At 39.2% G+C, this 24,151-nt stretch overlaps 2 protein-coding genes across 5 annotated transcripts in view; one reads left to right on the top strand and one right to left on the bottom strand.

Moving 5' to 3' along the window:
* Positions 1 to 218: 218 nt before the first annotated feature.
* On the top strand, positions 219 to 12,987 carry LOC128689295 (UPAR/Ly6 domain-containing protein crok). The gene is made up of 3 exons (XM_053777434.2): positions 219 to 653; positions 4,384 to 4,539; positions 4,686 to 12,987. The coding sequence occupies exons 1-3, from the start codon at positions 587 to 589 to the stop codon at positions 4,913 to 4,915; spliced, it is 453 nt and encodes a 150-aa protein (XP_053633409.1). The 5' UTR covers positions 219 to 586; the 3' UTR covers positions 4,916 to 12,987.
* Positions 12,988 to 19,226: 6,239 nt separating this feature from the next.
* GC (gamma-glutamyl carboxylase) overlaps positions 19,227 to 24,151 on the bottom strand; it is a 94,685-nt gene continuing 89,760 nt past the window's right edge. For all 4 annotated transcript variants that reach the window (XM_070086112.1, XM_070086115.1, XM_070086114.1 and 1 more), the window contains 4 exons: positions 23,548 to 23,679; positions 22,939 to 23,145; positions 22,195 to 22,318; positions 19,227 to 21,359 (listed from right to left, as the gene is read on the bottom strand). In XM_070086112.1, coding sequence (XP_069942213.1) covers positions 20,395 to 21,359; positions 22,195 to 22,318; positions 22,939 to 23,145; positions 23,548 to 23,679 — 1,428 coding nt within the window. In that variant the 3' untranslated portion in view covers positions 19,227 to 20,394. The remainder of the gene's footprint in view (positions 21,360 to 22,194; positions 22,319 to 22,938; positions 23,146 to 23,547; positions 23,680 to 24,151) is intronic.

Here is a 24,151-nt window from a genome sequence, read left to right as displayed (position 1 = left end):
GAAAATAAGTATACTCTTAATATGTATCTTATACAAACACCATCGAAAACTCAGTAATAAAAACTATTTCTTGGTTAGTGATAGACGGTTAAATAATTTGTAAGTTTATTATTTCAAATATGATTTGCTAAAACAAGGACGAATCCTAAATTATAGAAAACGTAATGTAAACCAGATGACAAAAGTCTTGTAATCTTTACTCCTGAGCGTTGGTTTATTGTGAAGACTATTTTATTAGGTTATAATTCACCGGGTATTTTCCTAGATGATACACCACAACTATTTCTCAACGATGTCAGAATAAATCCCCATTTATTTTGGACTTGATTAAATTCTTTTAGACTTGAGGAGCCAGGTGTGGCTGGTGGTCACGTGACCTGAACACCGTACACTGGAACATAACAATCTTAATGTTCAGTGACCCTCATGGGTTTAGCCATTTATGTTTTGTAATACTAAGAACAAGAAGTGGTCACATTTCCAATAATGTTTCCAGGAGAGAAGAGAGTGAGTTAAGTGTGTGTTGAGTGTTGTGGAAGCTTAGTGAAGAGCGGCGTCGCTGAGAGAGTCTTCAACCACTACTACCATGTTGCTTTACAAGATAATTCTCTCCCTCTCATTGTTCGCCCTCACATGGGCTCAAGCTAGAAAAGGTACGAAGGTATAACACGTTGTGGGAGCTTCCTATTGGTGTGACGAAGGTAGTTATAGGGAGATTATAGTGTCGTGGGATGGACGCTGAGATGAATGCAAGTGATCTCACCGACGTTCCCAAGTTTTTTTTATTTATTTATTTATGTCTGCAAATATTACATTGAGATTTTGTATTCACAATAATGGGTTGCAATGCAAAGAGCCTCTGTTATGTCTAGGCATTATGGTCCGACTTAACATTATTGGCTTACAGACTAATTAACACTTAAGAATTGTCATAGTTGTACAGTAGAATATTAATTATATCCTAGTTGTACAGTAGATTATTAATTATAAGTAAATCTAATTTATATAAGACAAAAGATATATTCATATATTCAAAAAAAATTTTTTGTGAAAACAATGATTCAATTATATTCCTGTCAACAATGGATAAAAGGTTCAAAGTAATTGTTGAAATTATGAGAAATCTTCGATAGATTTTTATATTTGTATTAATTTAGTGAAAATATCTTAAGCGCTAACCTACCCTAATTTAACAGTAATCAGTGAAATATCCAGAATATCCTTTTAAAGCCTACATGTCAGGTCTATTTGATGATGTTTTTTGTTATCCTAGGTAATTTACACTTTGATAATTGTACTTGTGTGTACCTTTGCCCAAACAAACCTAATTAATGTAAAAAAATGCTAGGTTAAAGTTCCTCTGGACAGACCTGGTGTCTACATGGAAAGGCAAACAATACCCTATGTCAAGCTCTTATACAATGTCAAGTAGATCATCCTTTTTCTTGATATTTTGTTTTAACAGGAAACAACTTGAAAACAATCTACAATTTACCCAAATAAGATGGTCAGATTCATTCTGGACCTGAGTTTTAAAGAACATTTAAAGGATGTTCCGGAGGGGTTCAAAGAGGCCAGAGTTACTCTTATCTTCAAGAAAAATAGTAGGTCAATAGCAACTCTAGGCCTGTTAGTATACCTGGTGTTTGTCCAAAATTCTAGACAAAGCGGCGTACTGTCAAGTAGAGTATCTTAATGACAAAAACATTCTTAAGAGTTACCAATCAGGTTTCAGATCTTACTCGACCAACACCTCCCTAATTAATCTGATGGACTACCTGAAAATTCAGATGTCGCTAAGGAATCTCATAGGTATGATGACCTTAGACTTGCAAAAGGCCTTCAGTACGGTCAACCATAATACATGTATATAAGAAACTACACGCTATCAGCATAGGTTCTGTAGATTGGTTGAAGTCCTATCTGAGCAACAGAAAACAAATTGTCAAAATTAACAACACTGAATCAGAAACCCTGCTGAGAGCATTGGGGGGGGGGGGTCGAAGGTAGTGTTCTGGGCCCGTTGCTGTTCCTGTGTTACATGAATGACATGCCAATCAGTGTCAAGTGTAAGTTTTGTTGTATGCAGATGACAGCACTCTGTTAGTGTCAGGTCAAGACCCACAAGATATAGCTAATGTACTATCACTAGAACTAGAGTCCTGCAGCAAATAGTTAGTAGACAACAAATTATCGTTACACCTCGGGACACCAGAAGCCATACTCTTTGGGATGAAAAATAAACTAAAAAAGGGTAAATATTTTAATGTCCAGTGTAATGGAGAACCCATCACGTCAGTAAAATACCAAGCATGTCAAGATTGATGGGGAACAGTGTAGTAAAGAAAGCAAATGCCAGACTAAAGTTCCTTTACAGACGCAGTGACCACCTACTGAGGCTCGCAAGATCCTGTGTTTAGCTCTAATACAATGACATGTAGATTACTCTTGTTACTCTGCCTTAACAAAAGAAACTGAAAAATAGACTACAAATCACCCAGAACAAAATGGTGAGATTCATCCTGAACCTGGGTCCAAGAGAGCATGTAGGCCAGGATGAATTACAACAGCTGGATATGCTGAATGTTGAAGACAGTAAAAGAGCCGAAGTTAAATCAAGTTTTTAAAATTGCTAACAAGCAGAGTCCAGAATATCTTGCTGCCAAGTTTGTCAAGGCTGGAAACTAAAACAAGTACGTATAGTACTAGGGGAAGGGAACACAGCTTTGACAGTACCCACAGTACATGGTCAGGCTTCAAACACCATTTATTGTACAGCAGTAAAGGAGTGGAACAGACTGCCTGCACATGTCAAAGCCTGTCATAACATGAGCTGGTTCAGAAAGAGAGCTAAAAGGTACCTAATGAATGAAGCAACAGAAAGGGAGGAGAGGGATTTCTTTTATAGCTAGCATACATGTACCTATTACTGTAATATTCATGTACCTATTACTGTACTGTGATCTGATCCTCTCTTTAATGTTAATGTAAATAACTCAGTTGACTTTATTCCTAGTATATCTACTCTTATTGTAACTGCTCTTCACACATTAAAGATACTGAGCTGTTTACCTTTTAGGGTTTAAATTCTTAGATATTATAAGAACCCCAATGGAAATAAGTCACTTTCTGACATTTTTGAGTTATCCTAGGTAATCTACACATGCTTCTATGTATAATAATTTATGTGTACCTGTACCTCAATAAACTTACTTAGCTGAAACTTAACCATGTATCACTATATCATCTTGTATGATGTACAAAACACTTATGCAACACTTGGGTATCTTTATTGTGGAAATGTTCACCAACCAATGGCTTCCACAGTCCAGTACCAAGCACGTGTGTATATTGTTCTAATCATATTACAGTATTTATAAAGTACAATTATCTGGTTAAGGAAATTTATTAGTCTTGAATGAGAAGGAAATGTGTTAAAAATAAATAGAAAAATTAACACTGGCTTAAACTAGATAGATTTTATACTAGTTGAGGTCAGCTTTGATTAGGTAAAGCTCAAATTTTATTTCCAAGAATTGTGTACAGGTTGATTCAGCTCTGGGATTACTTTTTTTCTTTTCTTTTCTTTTTTTACATTCTAAGGAAAACTTCCTTGTTATGTGAAGCATTCTAGGAAGACTAAAAATAGTGTGTATGAACTGCTTAATACTACTGGAGGTACTGCATTTTTATAGGATTATAATATGCAGTTATTGTTGGGCAGTTCAGTATAAAGTTTCTCTACATGATAAAAGGGGTTTGGATTACGATGGGGAGGTCACTTTGACTTTTTTTTGGGTTATCCTCAGTAATTTACACACATGTTACTATGTATGATAATTGGTGTAACTGTATTTGTGTACCTGTACCTAAAAGTCCTTCAGGTAGGTTGCTCCAGATTTGGGAGGGGGAGGGGGTCTTTTAATTTGCATGAAGCATTTACACAGGTTGAATTGAGCACCAAAGAAATATTTCTTTATAGTGTTATGCCTATTTGATCTATCAAACCATCACACCCTGAATCAGTGGTTCGATTCCCGGTAAGGGTGGAAACATTGGGCGTGTTTCCTTACACCTGTTTGTTGTCCCATTCACATAGCAAGCAAGTAGGTACCTGGGTGTTAGTTGACTGGTGTGGGTCGCATCCTGAGGGACAAGATTAAGGACCCCAGTGGAAATAAAACAGGCAGTTTCCTCAATGATTCACTGTCTTTCTTGGGTTATTCTGCATGGTTAACCCTCTGGGGTTAAAAATCTGTATGGTCTCTTATCTTAAGATCTGTTTGATCTTTTTATTAATGTCTGTACCTGGATGTTTATTTAGTTGTCCCCCCTCCCCCCCCCCCTTTTTTTTTTTAATTCAAAATGTTATTCTCTTTGTAGGCATCAAATGTTGGGCCTGCAACAGTATGACAGATCCATTCTGCAGTGACCCATTTGATAACTCTACTGCCAACCCAAAAGAGTGCTATCTTGAGCCAGAGCTGCCTCATCTTCGTGGAGTCCCTTCTACTATGTGCCGCAAAATAAGGATGAAAGGTTTGTTACTTGGCGTGATGACTTTTAATGTATTTTTTAATACTGTATACCCTGTTTTATCAAGAAAATAATTTAGCTTTGAAAACTTAAAACCTAATTATTATTGTGGTATCCTTTATTAATTAATGTAATTTTTTTTTTTTAAGTAAATGGTCATTGGAGGTATAAGAGGGACTGTGCTCGACTTGGAGAAGCTGGAGTCGGAGGAGATGCTCGCTACTGTATATACCGCACAGGAACCTTCAATATTCATATGGAATACTGTACTTGTAATGATAAAGATGGCTGCAATCCTGCAGTTGATGTTCGGCCCAGTATTTACCTCATTACTGCGGCATCCACTGGTTTGATAATGCTTATTAGAAAACTCCTTTGATCGTATTAGTTACACAACAGACAAACTCTGTTAGTGCATAGGACTTGCCCATTTGATGCTCACAATGTTTTACAACACATGGTTTGGAACTTAACCAATATTAAAGTGACAGTTGGAGCACGTTATAATTTCTGAAAGTTTTGCATTGATTTGCTCTTCAAGTTTTTTGTATTGGCTTAGCATTATCTAATATACTCTCAATGTTCACTACAGTATCACCTGAATATAAATACATTAGTTTGCACATTCTTCTTGCAAGGTTAATGGTGTAATTAAGAAAAATATTAGCAATTGAACTGTGCCAAATAAATAATTTATAGAGGACAGATTTATTCAGGTGAGGTTAGGCCACTGTGATACTTGGCACAAAAGCAATATGTTGCAGTAAAAGGGTCAGTGGAATTGTAATGTCCGTACACTTTTGGGAAGACAGCTGTTCATTGAGTGATGGGGCTTGTATTTCCTTCTTTGAGTCACCCCTACCTTGATGGAAAATATATACAGTACAGTAGTGAGTTTGGTTCATGCAAAATACCAGCCAGTTCTTTAAACCTGCTTGATAATATTTTGAAATAATACCCAATAAATATAATGGTTAAGAAAGTTATAGAATTGCATATGGACTGTCAGTAAATACTTCGATAGCTCCAATAATTTAAGTTCATTTATAATGTGTGCCTTCATTCTGCTCTGCTCATACAAATTCAACATCTTGATTGTATGGCATCCACTTTAAAGAGGGTGGCATTCAGGTTAGAACATTTCTCCATCTTTGGGCTTTAATGTCTCTAAAGTACTGCATATTAATGGATAACATTAATATACTACTACATGATCAACTGGTACATAATCTCACACTTAGTTTTCCCTTCATAAGTGCTTCTATTTTCTTGCTTCCATTCTCGTACTTCTCGACTGTCATAAGTGGTTTTAAGGTGTCGTCTATTCTGTGTGTATTTTTTCTCGTGCAAAGAGCAACTAGGACATTATATACTGTAGGTGTAAATTGTGTGGATGTCTTACAGTAAAAGTTTGATGCCAGTAGCCTTTGAAACAGTAGTCAGAAATTTAAATATTTTTGAATTGTACATATGACTGTACATTACAAAATAAAGTACTATCATTTAAATGGCAATGTGCATTTTCTGGTGAATTATATAATTTGCAGAAAATCGGTGTTTAACAATTAAAGAATACTTTTGTTTCCAGATTTTTCTCATACTACAGTTTTGTCTTTTAGCATGTGAAAATAGCTATGTATGGAAATTAATTAAAAATCTTTTTAGTTTTTTATACAATACAGAAATCCAATTTTGTGTTTACTCTTCCTCTTTTATATAGAGAGAGAACATTCTCATCGCCCATGTATTTGGTCAGTTTCTTAGTTAAATTTAAATTCATTTAGATTAGGTGAATATCCATGTGTTAGTTAAACCTAAGTTGACCCATTTTAACTTAACCTAACCTAGGTATTGAGGGCATTATCTCACTGTCAGCTGCTGGTAAGTGAATGCAAAACTGGTATATGCCCATTTTGGAATCTGACTGGTTTACTCACCTTTCCCATTACATCTTGATTTATTATTATTATTATTATTATTATTATGAGGCAGACCAGTGAGGCAGCTGAAAGTATTGATCTTACACCTGTTGCTCCTGTTCACCCAGGAGTAATTAGATATCTGGATGTTTGCAGACTGTTGCGTGTCCCATCCTAGGGAGGGCATTAGATACAGTTAAGCTTTGAAATGAGCCGAAGTAGGATAATGGCTCTTAGTTTGTAAATTCAAGTGTGTACATAAACAATGGGAGTTTCACTACATCCCAAGGGAATCGCATGCATTTGATAGACCTTAAGCCTAACCAAAGATCTACTTCAGTGCGTATCTGGTTTAATGTCTATATGGTACAGTGCATATTGTCTTGCACTATCCAGCATTGGTTATGGCATAGTCTCTTTTCATAGCATGATTTTTCCACATAATTTAAGCACAGTATCAATAGATACTGTGCTAGTTTTCATTGCAAGGGAGAAACTTCACTGAACTCATTCCTCACTTGGCCATGTACTGTCTTGCTCTATTATATTTTCTTTGCCATTTTGATATAGAGTACATTGTATAATCATGTGTTTCATCTGCTCCGAAGTCTGATAAAGACACACAACATTGAAAACTTTTTTTTAAAGACTCTTTTTGCCTGCACAACAGGCTATTTCAAGTCTGAAAGATTATATCTGATGGTAGCACAATATATTGGTAAAAAACAGGAACTTGATCAGGTGCAAATACAAGAAATAAGTAAATATTGAGGAGCACTGCATTTGGCCTATATCCTTGTTTGGTATATCTTGAGATACACTTGTCATATTAAGTAGTGCCATGGTGAGTAATAGCATTAGTGGTAGTGGTATTATCATGCTGAGTGGTGTGGAGTTCACGACAGTATGCTTTGTTGATCAGCTGCCTGTATTGCTGGAGGTTTCACCATTTAAAATCTTTCTTAGTTCCTATAAATTGTGTGGGTGGGTGTGATGAGTGTTGTTTCACAACATTTTTTATATTTGTCACTTTTTATGACTAGTTTTGCATCAAAATCTCATCAAATGGCTGTGAGAGTTTCTGTGCTGGATGCATGTGTTGTTCATTTAATAGGTTCAGGTTGCATATTTGTGTTCACTGGTATAATTGGTTAGATTCCTAGCAGTTTTACTGATGTACACCTTGCTACAACCTTCACATGGGATTTCATAAACTCCAGCATTTGCAGTCTGGCTGTTACTGCTATATATGTGCCTTACGTTTCATGAACAGTAGTGGAGGCTGTGACAGTTTTATTAATGTAGCATGGCTCAGTATTTTTATATTGGAAGCATCTTTACTAGTGGAGAAGACTGGATATTTGTGTGTCTTGCTGCTTGCTCTAGGAGTGCTCAGGATTTCTTTTGGTGCTTTGTCTTCAAAGAGATATTATCAGTGTGCTGAGAGGTGTGGGTAATGACAGTACTACTACTATGCCACTGCACTACTCTCTCTGACAGTACAGTGGAACCTCGACTTAAGAGTGTCCCAACATACAAGTTTTTTGAGATACAAGCTGTTGCTCGGTTGATTTTTTGCTCTGAGTTACGAGCGAGCTTCCCTGCAACCCACAACCTACACACCTCGCTTGTTTATGATTTCATGCTGTAATTCCATGGAAATCATCCTCTTTCTTCTCAACACTGTCCTTTGCACTTACTTTCTTAGGACCCATCATTAGAAAAAGAAATTTGGCCAAATAACTGTAAAAAATGCAAGCAAAGCACGAGAGAAATGCCTCCACTGCTCAGTGGTTGTTTTGGCATTCGCTGCGCCAACTAGTGGCAGTGTTCTTAAGCTTATTATTATTATTATTAATTTAGGGAACTGAAGCTTGCTCATTATTATTATTTTAATAATTATTATTATTAATTTATGGAACTGGAGCAGAGATTCAATTCCCTAGATCAAGGGCCCCTCACCACCACCAAGGTTCCTTGATGCTGGTGAGGGACTCTTGATCTAGGGAATTGAATCTGTGTTCCAGTTCCCTAAATTAATAATAATAATGAGCTTCAGAACGCTTGCCACTTTTTTTTTTTATATATTTTATTTAAAACTAATACAGTTTAACATAAAAATAAAGAAACAGTATGGATCTCAATCAAATTAACTGACAAACGGATTGCACCTATATGCACGCAAGATATTGCTGCCAAACATACAACAAGAACTTACGGCAATAACATAACTACCACTAATTGGCGCAGCGAATACCAAAATATCCGCTGAGCAGTGGAAGCATTTCTCTCATGCTTTGCTTGCATTTTTTACAGTTATTTGGCCAGATTTCTTTTTTCTAACCATGAGTCTTAAGAAAGTAAGTGCATAGGACAGTGCTGGGAAGAAAGAGGATGATTTCCATGGAATTACAGCATGAAATCATAAACAAGCGAGGTGTGTAGGTTGTGGGTTGCAGGGAAGCTTGCTCGTAACTCAGAGCAAAAAATTGACCGAGCAACAGCTTGTATCTCAAAAAACTTGTATGTTGGGACACTCTTAAGTCGAGGTAGGCAACTGCAGTACTTTTCAGTGTTTACTTAATTCTTGTATTCTCACTTGCTATGTTGTGATATCAGCATATAAGATCGTTCAGTCTTGAAAAAAATCTGCTACAAAGGGAAAATGTTTGCAATAAAGTTTCCAGTTGCTGGTTGTGTGTGTCTCAACCACAATTCATCGGTATTCCCATACAATCTATTGTTATCAAAAGTATTGTGTTTTTTTGGGAGGTTTTTCATATACATTGTATGCAAAATAGTTTGATTAAAGTTTTTTTCATGTTTGCAGCTCAGGGGGCTGTTTTATATATTTTTCTTAATCCAAGTTTTATAAGCACTTTTTCTATTGTATATTCCTGTATATTATGAAATGGGATCTCCCCTAATTATTCTAGTATGCATCAGGAGTATATGTTGGTATAAGTAGAGGGAAGCAGTTACCCCTTACCCCTTTTTTCTGGATCAGGCCTTTAACCCTTTGACTGTTTCGGTCGTATATATACGTCTTACGAGCCACCGTTTTTGACGTATATATACTCAAATTCTAGCGGCTTCAAATCAAGCAGGAGAAAGCTGGTTGGCCCACATGTGAGAGAATGGGTTTGTGTGGTCAGTGTGCACCATATAAAAAAAAATCCTGCAGCAAACAGTGCATAATGAGAAAAAAAAAAACTCCGACCGTGTTTTTTTTTTTTTAATTAAAATGCCGAATTTGTGGTCTATTTTCGTATAGTATTTATGGTTGTATTCTCGTTTTCTTGGTCTCATTTGATAGAATGGAAAACATATTATAGAAATGGAGGTGATTTTGATTGGTTTTACTATGAAGAGAACCTTGAAATGGAGCTCAAAGTAGGAGAAATGTTTGATTTTTGCCGATGTTCAAAAGTAAACAAATGATTTAATTTTCTAGTAAATGTCCAAGTACCTATTCTAATATGCAGTCATGAATGGGTTGACATTATTTTTACAATTATTACAATATTGCAGTAGTCTGCATAACAGTAAATCTTCTATTTTTTGTTTGAATAAAAATTCAAAATAGAAAGCAAGAGTTATATCAGAGGGGCCTGGAGATGTGACTGATGAACAAAGAAAATGTTGTTTTAGAGCCAGGAATGTCTGCATTGTTCATTCTGGACCCTATTTTGAAGTCCATATTTTTTAATTTTCGTGAAATTGGCCAAATTGCAAATTTCTGACCACGTTATTGGGTAGTTGAAATCGGTAAATGGGCAGTTTCTTGTACTCATTTGATAGAAAAAATGGAGTTCTAAAAAAAATAGCTATGAGTTTGGTCGACTGGAACAGTGGAATTAGCTGAAAATAGGGCCCAAAGTGGGTGAAATTGCCGATTCGTAAATATCACCGAGGTCGCTAACTTCGCGAGAGCATAATTCCATCAGTTTTCCATCAAATTTCAGTCTTTTGGTGTCATTACAATCAGGAAAAGATTCTCTATCATTTCATAAGATTTTTTTTTTTTTTTTCCGGAAAATTTGCGATACCAGGAGGCGCCTCAGGATTTGGGGTTTTGACAGTCAAGGGGTTAAGAAAAAACTACTACGTGTATATGTAGTCCACAAGCAAGCTTTCCTATTCCCTTGCCCCACCCTGTGGAAAGTTCTAGTGGATATCTATGGTACAAGGTGTATTTTTCTACAGATTCAAAATATAGACACTATTGAATTACTGTTGTACATATACAGTATATTATTTGATGAGATAGTGTCAATAATCAAGTTTTATACTATTACAATTCTAGATAGCATCCAGTCCACTCAAACTCATACATGGTGTTTAAAATATTTTATTGTACCTATGCATTCCTGAGATGGCGAATATTTATGGCATTTCCCATGTACAGTTCATTATGTTTGTGCTCAAATAATCTTACATCTTAGAAATTATAGCTTGTTCAGAAATGTCAGATTACTATTTTAAAATTATTTTGTTGCCATTTCTGATATCAGAGGGGTAGTGCAACTCTGCTTGGAAACTACGTGAAGGTAATTTAAACTAAATTAAACCCCTCCCTATAATGGACTACTTGGGAAGAATGGGTGGCCAGTAATGGCAGCTCTGGTGGACAGAGAAGAGAATGTTTTGCCATGTTTGTAACAGTAATCGACAATTCTGCAACCAGTAGACTTTGTCCATTGTTTCCAAATCTACTGACCTAGCATGACCCTAGTGGGCTTAGCAGTTCTTTTTTATAATAATATTGACATAGCACAGTTTGTTCCACATTTCCGAAGTCCATTAAGTGAAGGGTCTACTAATATATTTTGATTGTTATATAATAATCTCTCTTCCCTTTTGCCCTGTATCTTTTCCCTCATGTAACATGCAAAGCAGAGAGTACAGTATGTTGACTAAATCCTAATCTGAATATTTTTACTAGTGAGGTAAATGGTTGAATCCTGTATTTCCTGGGTTATTTATGACTTAAAACAGTGAAATGCATAGAATATTGTAAAAACTAAATACACTTGATATATTAGGAATGTGTGATACATTTTACAAAAGAAAATATAAGACTAAAGAGTTTAAAAAGAAAAAAAATCAATGAATTGCATAGAATTAAGACCTGGAACATTTGAGTAGTGTGTTACTCTTTATTATTTCATGAAAACACAGTACTGAAAGATATAAGAATGTACAGTTGTGTGATGAGATGTGCAACTTCACATTGTGGTTACATCATTTGCTATTGAAATACTTTTTTCAAAGTATTACTCAATCCGTCCATTCCATGTTGTACAAATTTAGAGATACTATAATTGTAAGCCCTTGTGGTTTAGCGCTTCTTTTTTATTATAATAATAATAATATAATTGTAGTTATTTTTTATAAGGAAGTTTTAGCCTCTTCTCATTGGCTTGCCAAAGAAATGGATGAAGCATAATTTTTAATGTGGTTAATGTACATTAAGTTATATGTTCAGTGGATTCTTTTTTTTTTTAAATTAAATGGCCATTTTAATGTTAATGTGATTTAATTAACAGATAACTAGTGAAGCGAGTGGCCTAGTTTTTTATTTCTAACTTATTCCTTATTAGTTTGTTATTTGGGTTTTAGATTTGCAAAAGTTTTAAAGAGTACTAAGTAAAGAAGTACTGTACATATATGAATGGTTACTCAAAGCCCCAAATGTATTAAGTATCTTATTCTAAACTTTGTAGACTAATTATTGGATTTCTAAAACAAAAATTATTCCATTTTTTTCAGTTTTATGATCTATATTAACTTTAACCTTTGTAATACTGTACTGTACTTAGAGCTCTGTATGCTCCGTCCAGGTGTAGCACTTAAATCAATTATGTTATTGCTGTATTCCTCTTCAAGGGGGGCTCCTTGGCGTGGTGAAGAGGCTCTTGGTCTGAGGAATTGGACCTGTCGGTCTCCTTCCTCAGACCGAACCTAATTACCCCCCAGTCCCCCCTTCCCTATCCCATCCTCCCTTTTTTCCTTTCCTCCTCCTCCCCACCCCTCCCTTTTGCCCTTCCTCTTTTTGGCCTTTGGGATTTTTCCCACAGGCACACTAGTTCATAGGTAGGGGGAAGGGTACCGGGGTCCATCCCATTCCGTTGAGGTTCTTGGCGGTGGCGTAGTTTGCCGTGGGATCTGGATCGCCTGGGGATGTCCCAACCCCTCTCCGGTATCCCGGAGGGTGGCTTTGGGTGTCTTTCGGGCGACGGGTGTATCTCTGGAAGCCACCTTTCGGATTCTGGGGGGTGGTGGCCGAAGGAGGTATGCTTTGTGGCGGATATCCGGCTGCCCTCTCTTTTGTCCACCAAGGTAGCTCGGCAGATGTGAGGTTGCTATCTCGAATTGCTGGTTTACTGGCATGAAGGGTAGGGTATGGCACGGGTTCCATGCTGCATCTGCGCTACTTGCAGTGCTGAGGTCCTCTTGGGCGCGGAGGGAGATTTCTGGCCCTTTCATTCCTCCTAGGAACTATCCCTCCCCGGTCTCCCCTTTTTTTATTCTTTTTTTTATTTTTCTTTTCTTTTCTCTCTTTTTTTTTCTTAAAAACAAAAAGAAAGAAGTAACCTAACCATGGAGTCCCAAATCCATGACCCCGCTACCCCCGGGCCCCTTATTGTTACCGCACCCCGTTCTGACCTCGACTCATCTTTTGGCCACTCTTTGGACACTCCTAAGGCCCCTGTACCTCTTGCTGGTGCAGTTTCCTCACCTGCTTCAGGTACCGGGGCTTCCAATGACTCCTTCGATTTGTCTGACCTCCGCTCTCCTTTGACTATGCTTCCGGCCTCTCCCTCTATGGTGCGATGGTTTTCGAATCGCCAGCCCGTCTCACGTTGGACCGACTCTGGTCCCACTTCTAAACACCAACGACAATCTCCTGGCGATGTTACTTCATTACCTTCCCATTCTACTCGGAAAAGACCGACTCCCTCTCCACACTCAGTTTCAGACCACACAATGGACTAAATTCTTTACTTTACGACCGACTTCTTTTACTGCCTGTCTTTCTGACCATAGTATTGGCAAAGCGCTCCTACGCCACATTGGTAGAGATATTTCCTTTCATGCTCTTAAGAGTGGTACGCACATCATCACAGTCCAGAATTCTACCCAAGCTCATGATCTTTCTCTTCTTTCACATATCAAAACTATTCCTATCACTATCGAAAAACATCATTCCCTCAATTCTTGTGGTGGTACTGTTATTCTGCCCCATACCATAGTCCAACAGAATTTCCAGACATGTGGCAATGACATTCTCGAACAGCTGGAACTCCAAGATCTCCCAATTCTCAAGGTAAATACTTATGTTCTTCCCGCCCGCGGGCGAAGACGATACCCTTGCAATGTGGCTCGTTTAACTTTTGACAGCCGTGAACTCCCATCCTCTGTTTATGTAGCAGGACATCGGTTACAAGTTCGGAAGGTGATCCCTACACCGCAAGTGTAGGAATTGCTGGCGATTTGGCCACCCAGCAAAATATTGCAGATCTATAGCCGAATGCCCAGTCTGTGGTGCAGATGACCATTCTAATACGTCTTGCAGTCGACCTCCCTCTTGCCTTAATTGTCATGAGGCTCACCCTTCGTACTCTCGCCTTTGCCAGGTCTACTTAAATGAGCGGGAAATCCGTTGCCTCAAAGAGGCAGAAGGTCCCCCTTATGCTATGGCCTTTCACTGGCTCCGTTACAAGTGTGGAGGTTCATCTTCCTCCTCGTACTCTGCCTTCCTCCCCTGTCCCCTCCCAAGTTTCTTCCTTTTCTGCCACCTCCCGGGTTTCTGCCTCTTCTGTCCCCTCCCACACTTCTCCAGTTCCCTCCACCCTTTCGCTCCCCCCTACCTTGGTACAGTCCATTACAGCTCTGATCTTTACTCAAACTCCTCCTCCTTCCATCTCCAATATTGTCTCCCATACAACGTCTCTGAACTCCGAAACACTTGAAGCAATCTCTGAATATATTGCAGAGACCAAACCATCAATGGACACTGATCCACCCTCTGTTCCTTCTCTTTCCTCTTCTCCATCTGCGCAACTCCTTTCTTCACAACGCACCATTCCTTCGCTACTTGAACGTTTTCCTTTGCCACTGCATGTGGACTTTTCTAACCCTTCTAGTCCGTAGGTACCCTTACCTGCGGATTTCAGGTATCTTTATCATTGCCAATCATGGCCTATTTACAGTGGAATATTCGTGGCCTCGGGTAATCGGGGTGAGCTTCAGATGTTGCTCTCCCAGTTTTCCCCTGTTGGTGTTTGCTTACAGGAACCAAAATTACACTCTGCCGTTATCTATCCCATCTCAGGCTATAATTTATTGTATTCTTCGGATCCTTTTCCTGATGGGACCTTTAATGAAAGTGCCCTTCTTCTACGCAGTGATATTCTGTACCATCAGCTATTTGTTCATACTTTGCTGCATTACAAAGCAGCCCGTATCCACTTGCATAGGTGGTATACACTCTGTTCTTTGTATCTCTCTCCTTCTCGGGCATTATCTATCCCGGATATTGCCTTTCTTGTTTCATCATTACCGCCACCACTTCTGTTACTTGGCGATTTTAATGCCCATCATTTCCTCCGGGGGGGGGGTCCGACTGTGATTCTCGTGGCATTCAGTTAGAGGCTTTTCTTGCTACCCACCCCCTCCATGTTTTAAATACAGGTACTCATACCCATTTTGATCCTTGGACTCATACTCTTGCATCGATCTCTCAGTCTGCTCTTCCTCCGCCGCATTAGACTTCACCTGGTCTGTTCTCCCGGATTTACATGACAGTGATCATTTCCCAATCATTCTTACTTCCCCTTCATATTCACCACCTATTCGTAACCCATGCTGGCAATTTGATCAGGCAAATTGGAACCTTTACTCACAACTAACTTGTTTTTAGTGAGGTTCCTTCTTCGTCCTCCATTGATGAGCTTTTACACCTCTTCTCGTCCTCCGTTTTAACCGCAGCTTCTCATTCTATACCCCAAACTTCGGGCAGGCATTCTCAGAAATGCATGCCTTGGTGGTCTCCTGCTTGTGCTCGTGCAGTACGTTTGAAACGCGCTGCGTGGGGCAGGTACCAGTACAATAGAACCACGGAGAGACTTCTTGATTTTAAGCAGAAGTGTGCAATCGCTCGCCGTGTCATTCGTGACGCTAAACACACTTGCTGGCGAGATTATGTCTCCACCATCACCTCTGCTTCCTCTATGAGTGCAGTCTGGAAAAAAGTACGAAAACCGAGTGGTAAATATTCTCCTGACCCGGCTCCTGTTCTGCGGGTTGCCGGTGTTGATATAGCAAACCCACTAGATGCTGCCAATGAAATTGGCAATCATCTGGTCAGTATTTCTCAGGGGCTCTCTCTATGCCCCTCGTTTCTTTCCTCAAAGTCTGCCAGAGAGTTAGCACCCTTGGACCTTTCTTCTCAGAGAAGAACAGTATAATATGCCTTTTACACTTCAGGAACTGGAGGCAGCACTCTCAGCTTGCCGATCATCGGCAGCTGGGCCCGATGACATTCATATTCGTATGCTACAACATTTACATCAGTCAACCCTTGCAGTCCTATTACGCTTTTTCAATCTTATTTGGTGACAAGGAGTTCTTCCACAGCTGTGGAAATCTGCCATTGTTCTCCCTTTCCGCAAACCGGGTACTATGGGACATGAAGCCTCCCACTATCGTCCCATTGCTCTTACCAGTGCAGTTTGCAAAGTGATGGAACGCCTGGTAAATAGACGTTTAGTGTGGTATTTAGAGACACACAACAGTCTCTCCACTCATCAATATGGCTTTCGTAAGAGCCATTCTACCATAGACCCCTTACTACGCTTGGATACGTATGTTCGTAATGCCTTTGTGAATAACCACTCAGTTATTGCCATATTTTTTGACCTTGAGAAGGCATATGACACAACTTGGAGGTATAATATTTTGGCCCAAGCCCACTCCTTAGGCCTTCGAGGCAATCTACCATCCTTCCTTAAGAACTTTTTAACTGACAGACATTTCTGTGTTTGGGTTAATAATGTGCTCTCCCTGGACTTTATCCAAGCTGAAGGTGTCCCCCAGGGATGTGTTCTGAGCACAACACTTTTTCTCCTTGCTATAAATGATTTGGCCTCTAGTCTTCCATCCAATATTTGATCATCACTCTATGTTGCTGACTTCTCTATTGCCTGTGCAGGCGCTGACTGTCACCTCATTACAGTTTCTCTCCAGCATGCGGTCGACCGTGTTTCCAATTGGACCACCACACATGGGTTTAAATTTTCCAGTATCAAAATTCACCAAATTACTTTCACTAGACGCTCTGTCATCTCCGATCATCCTTTATACCTCTGGCACCCGTATCCCTGACCGTGATACAGTCAGGTTTCTAGGCCTCCTCTTTGACTGTAGGTTATCCTGGAAACCTCACATTACCTCTCTGAAGGCAACTTGTCACAGCCGGCTGAACCTTCTTAAAACCCTTGCTCATCTTTCATGGGGAGCTGATCATCAAACTCTCCTTCGCCTACATTCCACCCTCATTTTATCGAAACTTGACTATGGTGACCAGATTTATTCAGCTGCCTCTCCTGCTACTCTATCTAACTTCAACCGTATTCATCACCAAGGATTACGTTTATGCCTTGGTGCTTTTCGCTCTTCCCTTGTTGAGAGCCTCTATGCAGAAGCGAACGTTCCATCCTTATCCGATCGCCGTGATGCCCATTGCCTTCACCACTATGTACGCTTGTACGCTCTCATGATCTCCGCATTCCTTCCATTTATAGAATGGTCACCAATGTTAGTAGACATTATTTGTTCGCCGCCCCTGTTTGCTCCGTCCTCTCTTCACCTACATTCGCTCTTGTCTTCTCTTCAGTTTCCACCTTTCTATGCTCATGTAGCATCTCACTTTTCCCTACCCCCATGGGAAGTTCCAGCTGTTCAAGTCTGTTCTTTCTCACTCCCTTGCTCAAAAGCCCAACTGTCTATGGTAGCTTCCCGCTCTCTTTTTCTTGACCACTTCCACTCTCATTCTCATGCCATTGCAGTGTACATAGATGGCTCTAAGTCTTCTGACGGCGTAGGATTCGCAGCAGTGTTTCCGGACAAAGTCGTATGAGGGCATTTACTATCTTCGGCTAGTATCTTTACCGCTGAATTGTATGCCATTCTTGCAGCACTTACCCGTATTGCATTATGCCTGTGTCATCATTTGTGGTTGTCTCAGACTCCCTTAGTGCTTTACAGGCTATACAGAAATTTGATACACCTCACTCCTTAGTCCTCCGTATCCAACTTTGGCTACGCCACATCTCTACCAAGCATAAAGATATTGCTTTTTGTTGGGTCCCTGGTCATGTTGACGTACAGGGCAATGAACAGGCAGACACTGCTGCGCGGTCAGCAGTACATGACCTACCAGTTTCATATAGAGGTGTTCCATTTATGGACTATTTTGCTGCAATAGCTACCCACCTTCACACCCATTGGCAACAACGTTGGTCTACTCTACTCGGTACCAAACTTCAATCTATTAAACCGAGTATGGGTTACTGGCCGTCTTCTTGTCACCAGTGTCGAGGTTGGGAGACTACTCTCTCCCGTCTCCGCATTGGCCATACTCATCTTACTCGTGGATATCTCGTGGAGAGGCGCCCTGCTCCTCTCTGTGAGAATTGTCAGGTTCCATTATCGGTCAGCCACATTGTTAGACTGCCCACTTTATCAACGAGCACGTAGAATTTACCTCCGTCGTCGTCTTCGCTCCACTGCTCTCTCTTTACCTTCCCTTCTCGCTGATGGACCCACCTTTCATCCGGACACCCATTGACTTTTTGACAACAACTGACTTACTTCACAAACTCTGATACCTTCAGCCCTTTCTACCTCGATCTCTTGCTACCCTCTACCCTGCCCCACTGTTTTCTGTAACCTACTGATCGCCCCTCTCCCCTTCTGCCGCCCAATACCCTCGCTTCCTTTCCTACCCTGCAGCGCTGTATAGCCCTTGTGGCTTAGCGCTTCTTTAATAATAGTAATATTACTGTATTGTACTGTACTCGAGATACTTTTAATTTTAGTACAAAGAAATGGTGACTGCTAATATTGCTGAATCAATATAGAATATTTCAAATGAGCTTTCATATCATTTATAGAAAATATGTATATGTAGCCAATGAGCCTACATGCCTAATTCACATAGTTTCCACCAGAGGCCAGGCCTCTTGGTGGGCATGCCAGCCTGCCCACCCATGCCCCTCTCTCTCTCTCTCTCACTCTTTCAGTGGCCTTCACTCGGTCAACAAGGCCTACTCCTCTCTCCCTCGCAGGCATGGCCCCTCCTGGGCTAGGGCACTAACACACTGCCTGTGTACTCAGATATCGCAAATAAAGTAAGAAGCCTCCGAAGCCCTTATTATTATTCCCCACTACCCAATATGCATGGTATGTCGAGAGGCTGCACGAGTCCACTCTTCAGAGGGAGTTTATAGGGGGCCTGGTGAACTTTGTTATAAATTGGCATGGTATATTTATCTTTAAATACAAATTGTGCTCACAAATTAATGGCTAATTAGCTCATAGCATTTAGCATCTCGTTTTTATTTTAAATTGACATGTCTTTATGTTGATGATTGTAATTTTCCTTATATTAATTTGCAATTGGGTATTAAAAGAGATGATACATCTATCAATGATCTAGGCTACATTGCCAATGTACTTAATAATAATGGATATTAAAACAATAAATTGCATATCAGTGGTTTAGGCTACATATCTTTGGTGTTTTATTGTCAAATTTTATTTTCAGTATATGAATGTCTTATATTATCCACTTAATGGTTAAATATAAAAGTTGGGATATAGATTTTTGAGAATAAAACGTATTGCAAAAGTAAAATTAATCTTAAATGTGCATCTTCTCTTAGAATTCTGTCCTGATGTATATTTCATGCTAAGGAATTTCCTTCCCAGGAAGGCTTGCAAAACTTTGAGAAGCATCACAACTTCTCGAAAGCCTTGCAAAATAGTTGCATACAAGAAATGCAATGTTAAGTGACCTTATCGCAGATGGACGACTATTGTATTTGAGGGATACGCTTAACTTGCATGACACTTATTAAAAGGAAGAGTTATAAGTAAGTAGGTATAACTTTCACATCTTCAATCTCTGTCCATAAAATAAATTCAGCCATTACTTATTGATTACAGCATGTATTAGATATAATTTTTAACATTACAGTGTCTTTTGCTGTATGACCTTGTGTTTAGTGCTTAACTTTATAATACAGCATCTCTAATATTACAAATTCTTGTACTTTGGTCTTCAGAAATTGTAATACAATGAAATAGTCTGGCATGTTGTCAACATTTTAAATGTGAATGTATTTTGTTACATTTTATGTATATATTGTAATTAAAATTGTGTGTTTTATATGGCTTTCATTGCAATACACACACAGTACAGTATTATGATATATGTATATAAAAGAAAGTGTCGAGAATGCTCATTTCATAAAATTTTAATTTTACTTGCTTAACTCTTCTATGACTAATCCTTGACGACAGTATGGAGTTGAGCCCATAGCTGCAGAAAATTTTTGCTGAATAATTTTATTTCTTGCTGAGTGATATATGAAAATAGTAATCTTAATGAGATCTCACCTTACAACAATGATGTATAAGTTAGCTCTTCTAAGTACTGTATGTATGATGAAAGATTCTGTAAGATCTTTAATTTAGCTTGGATGATACAAAATACTATACAGTATTAATGTGTGGTTTTCCCTCTGAATTTGAGTCAAATTTCAATATAGTTTTGCATACTCTTAGGGGAACAGCATTAAACAAGGAATTATGTTCAACTACATGAAAAATTAAATAGCACCTACTGTGATGCCTTTCACTCAGTGCATTATCATATTAAAAGTTTCATAGGCGTTCCACTAAGAATGCTTCGACATGCTCCCACCAACAATCTACCACTTCGCTTGAATGTCGCCCATTTCCAAGACATAAAATTCACAAAATCTTGCCATGCTGGAAAGTCACTAACAGAGTCTTGGCTGGAGAATTTGTGATGTTTTGCCTTTCCCTCATCAATGTAAGATGCCCTGTTTCTTGCGATGAATTTGTTTAACCATCTTGGTGTGTCTATGTCCTTATTTTCTCTACCACTTGTAGCCTGGATATCTGGCTGCTGCTGTGGTACAGAGTCCCTTGCATTATGAAGCTTTAAAAAATCCATATTTTTGCTTGTTCTTGTGATCTTACTTGATTCCTGAATTGGATCTTCAGTTAGAGCCTGATACATCTTTAGTAAGGAAGTATTAGTGAAGGTGTACATAAAAGAAGAAGGCTCTGGTGAAGTGGTAATTACAGAATGAAATGAGCCACTTGGGAGTACTAGCTTGTCTCCAGCCTCAAGAACTACTGACTTAGTGCTTTTTGTTGCTTCTTTCTTCCCATTCTTGCCTGATACCCCACAGAAAGACAGGGGCATCTTTAGTTTCTTTTTATTTTCCAAATCTTGATTGATTCTCTCTCCATTTCTCTCTCTCTCATAGTTTTTGGTGCTTCTTTCTTTGTTCAGATATTTCTCCTTGGTAAGGTCACACAAAATGCAGTGCTTATTAATTGTGTGATCATGCAAGTGGGACAGACAAGGATAAGTTGTGCAGCATTCTGCCATATTGCATATGTCAGTGGCTCCACCACAGGGAACATGACTGCCCCTACCACATGGGGCAAAATTATCATCAGAAAGGGAATGAAGGCCATCAGCTTGTGCATTACTAGTAAGCAGAACCACCACTTGACCCTGCATGACCTCCAGAGTTACATCAGCCAGGTCTTCACTGAGGAAGTTCTCTAGTGTCAGACCTAGAAGTGGAAAAATATATAATTAAAAATACATTCTCTATGTCCCAAATGGGTTAAGTGCTTGTTTTTAATACATTACTGTAACACTACATTGCATTTAGAAACTTGCTGATAACTTGCTTCAAAATGCATGCATAAGTTATAACAGTTGGCACAAGTACCGAATAATTTATACAGTTTTAACGATTTTTGGCAAATATAATAATCGATATTCAAGGGAAGCGACTAAATACTAGTGAAGGGCTCTTAACTCAAGGAATTTGAGATACACACTCCTTGAATTAAACTTGATTACTAACCATTCCCCAGGTGCTGTATTCCATACAGAATTAGAACCTCCCAATAATTATTATAATACAATATAACAATCTCATTATGGCCCTGGATGACCCAATACAGATTTTTTTTATTAATACAGTGGTACCTCGGGATATGAACTTATTTTATTCCAGAAGGCTGCTCATGTGCCAATACCAAACGAATTTGTTCCCATAAGGAATAATGTAAATTAGATTAATCCGTTTCAGACCCCCAAAAATACACTTACAAAAGCACTTACATAAATACATTCACATAACTGTTCCAGTTTTGAGCTGTTTGTATCCTGAGGTACCACTGTATATATCCCCACCCCTCCCTCAGAAGGTTAGGAACATTGCAGTTTAGAGAGGCATGAGAGCTGTAATGTTTGTGAGCGTCTGGCAAGATGTAGATGGAGTGAGTGAAGATGAAAGTGTTTCTTCTTTTTTTTGGGTCACTGTACTTTGGCAGGAGACAGCCTGTGTGTTGAAAAATAATAATAATAACCAACAGCATTATCATCAATAATCCCTACCTGGAAAGTCAGCTACAAAGATGGCATCAGAGGCTGGGTTCACCATCCACAATGTCTCCTGTAGTTGCTGAAGGTGATTTCTCCAGCCACTCAACTCGGACACTATTGGCAGCACCCACCTCGTCTAGGCATGGGTAAAGTGTCCTCGGTACAGGTTTACAGAGGAGGAAAAGAGAGGGATCAGTAGGTATCCGAGTGATAATTAAGGGTTGATACCGAAGAGGGTTAACATGTCCAACAGAATGACATGTCTAAAACAAGTAAAAATTAATCAAGCATAGTAATTATTATTATAATCATAACTAAGTGCTAAACCCACGAGGGTCATACAGTGCTGCTGAGCATAGTAGAGTATGTCAAAAGTGCTTTTGGGATAAGAAGGGAACTAAGTTGATGTCCCAAGAAAAAAATGGAGGGACATATGTATCTTAAAAGTATATCCAACAAAACATATCTTTAACTTACACAGGATAAATATATCAGCACATATATACACATTATGTGATGACTGGTGAAGCCAAATCCTCACGGACAGGAAAATACCATACACATACTCTCACACTATTCAAAAAAGTTTTAGAAACTTACTGACAACCACTTATTCTCAGTTCCTCCTGGGAAGCAAAGTGGCCTCAAGCAATTACTGGGGCTCTTTTGTTTTTAACAGCCCTGCTTATAGTACACTGTGATGTAAATTTGAGACCTGTAAGCCTTGCCCAGAAACTGTTACTGGCCAGCTCTCACCTCTTGCCAAGGATTCCATGGAGCCTTCAAGATATTCACATTAGGATCAAATACACGCTGCTGGAATCTCCCGTTGAGGGATTTCCATACGTCAATATGCAAGGAGGAGACATGAATGCCCCGGGAGGCCAGTCTCTGCTCTATGCACTGCCCATACTGCACCACCATGTCTGCATGACTCGTCCACCGTTTGCTCTTCACCCATATCTAGAAAGTGTTGCACAATAATAAAAACTGGAACAAGTGGTCACTGCTTTTGTGATTACAGTACTGTACATCTATCTATTTGTAGCTACATGAGAAGTTATGCTCGTGGTTCCTTCAAGGAGGCAGTTTAATGCTGGTGAAGGACATTTGATATAAGGAATTTCAGCCACTCTCCACTTCCTTGAATCAAATATGGCCACTCCCTATCCTCAAGGAGCAGTATGACCCACATGGGTTTAGCTCAAAACTTCATTACCTCCCATTCCCCAGGTGCTGTATGATCCTCATGGATTCACCATTTTTGCATGAATATATTAATGGTGTAACTCTATAATCATTGTAAACGCTCAAGAGTACAGTGTATGTAATATCCATAGAAAAGCTAAAAGAAAAAACACTCACGTTGGGGTCTAGGTAGAGTACGTCCCCTGTAGTAGCTGTGACAGCAGTGACTTTGATGTGGAGGACATCCCAAGAGTGTACCATCATATCCCAGCTGTATCCGTAAGGTCCTTCCGTCCATGTGTTGTATCCCTGTCATGAACACCATAATATAATTACTCCCTTTTTCCTTGAATCAAACCTGACTGTCTTCCATTCCCCAGGTACTGTATGACCCCTACAGTGCCGGATTTAGGTGGTGGGGGCCTGGGGCCCAGTTTGGTGGGGGGGCCCTTTGCATTAAAAAGGTCTAACTTTAATGTTTAGAAGACTTTTAAGCTTCCCCTTCGACAACTTTTGCCACTCTCAATATACGTACCATCCTCTTAAGATGAAGAAATGAGACAATAAATTGGATTTTTAGTGTTTTAGCACCCTTTCGGCTCATTTGCAAGTGTAACTCAAAAGTAATTTACAGACTTACGAGGAGTTATCTTCAAATATTAAGCCAGGTACATTCCGTGTTTTTCTGATGGAAAAGTCTCTGATGACTCCATCATAATCCAACGAGCACAGGACCTGGACCCCTATGAGCTTAGCCCTACCCCTATGAAATTAATATATG

Source organism: Cherax quadricarinatus, chromosome 18 (assembly GCF_038502225.1).
Source record: "Cherax quadricarinatus isolate ZL_2023a chromosome 18, ASM3850222v1, whole genome shotgun sequence".
NCBI classification, from domain to species: Eukaryota; Metazoa; Arthropoda; class Malacostraca; order Decapoda; family Parastacidae; genus Cherax; species Cherax quadricarinatus.
Note: the sequence above shows the minus strand (reverse complement) of the source record. Positions and strands in the feature narration are given on the sequence as shown.

Bases quoted from the DNA above. Each gene is read 5' to 3' on its own strand.
- LOC128689295 (XM_053777434.2), top strand. From the start codon at position 587: ATGTTGCTTTACAAGATAATTCTCTCCCTCTCATTGTTCGCCCTCACA. The intron at 654-4,383 runs GTACGAAGGTAT...TTCTCTTTGTAG, and splicing joins ATGGGCTCAAGCTAGAAAAG to GCATCAAATGTTGGGCCTGC. The intron at 4,540-4,685 runs GTTTGTTACTTG...TTTTTTTTTAAG, and splicing joins CCGCAAAATAAGGATGAAAG to TAAATGGTCATTGGAGGTAT.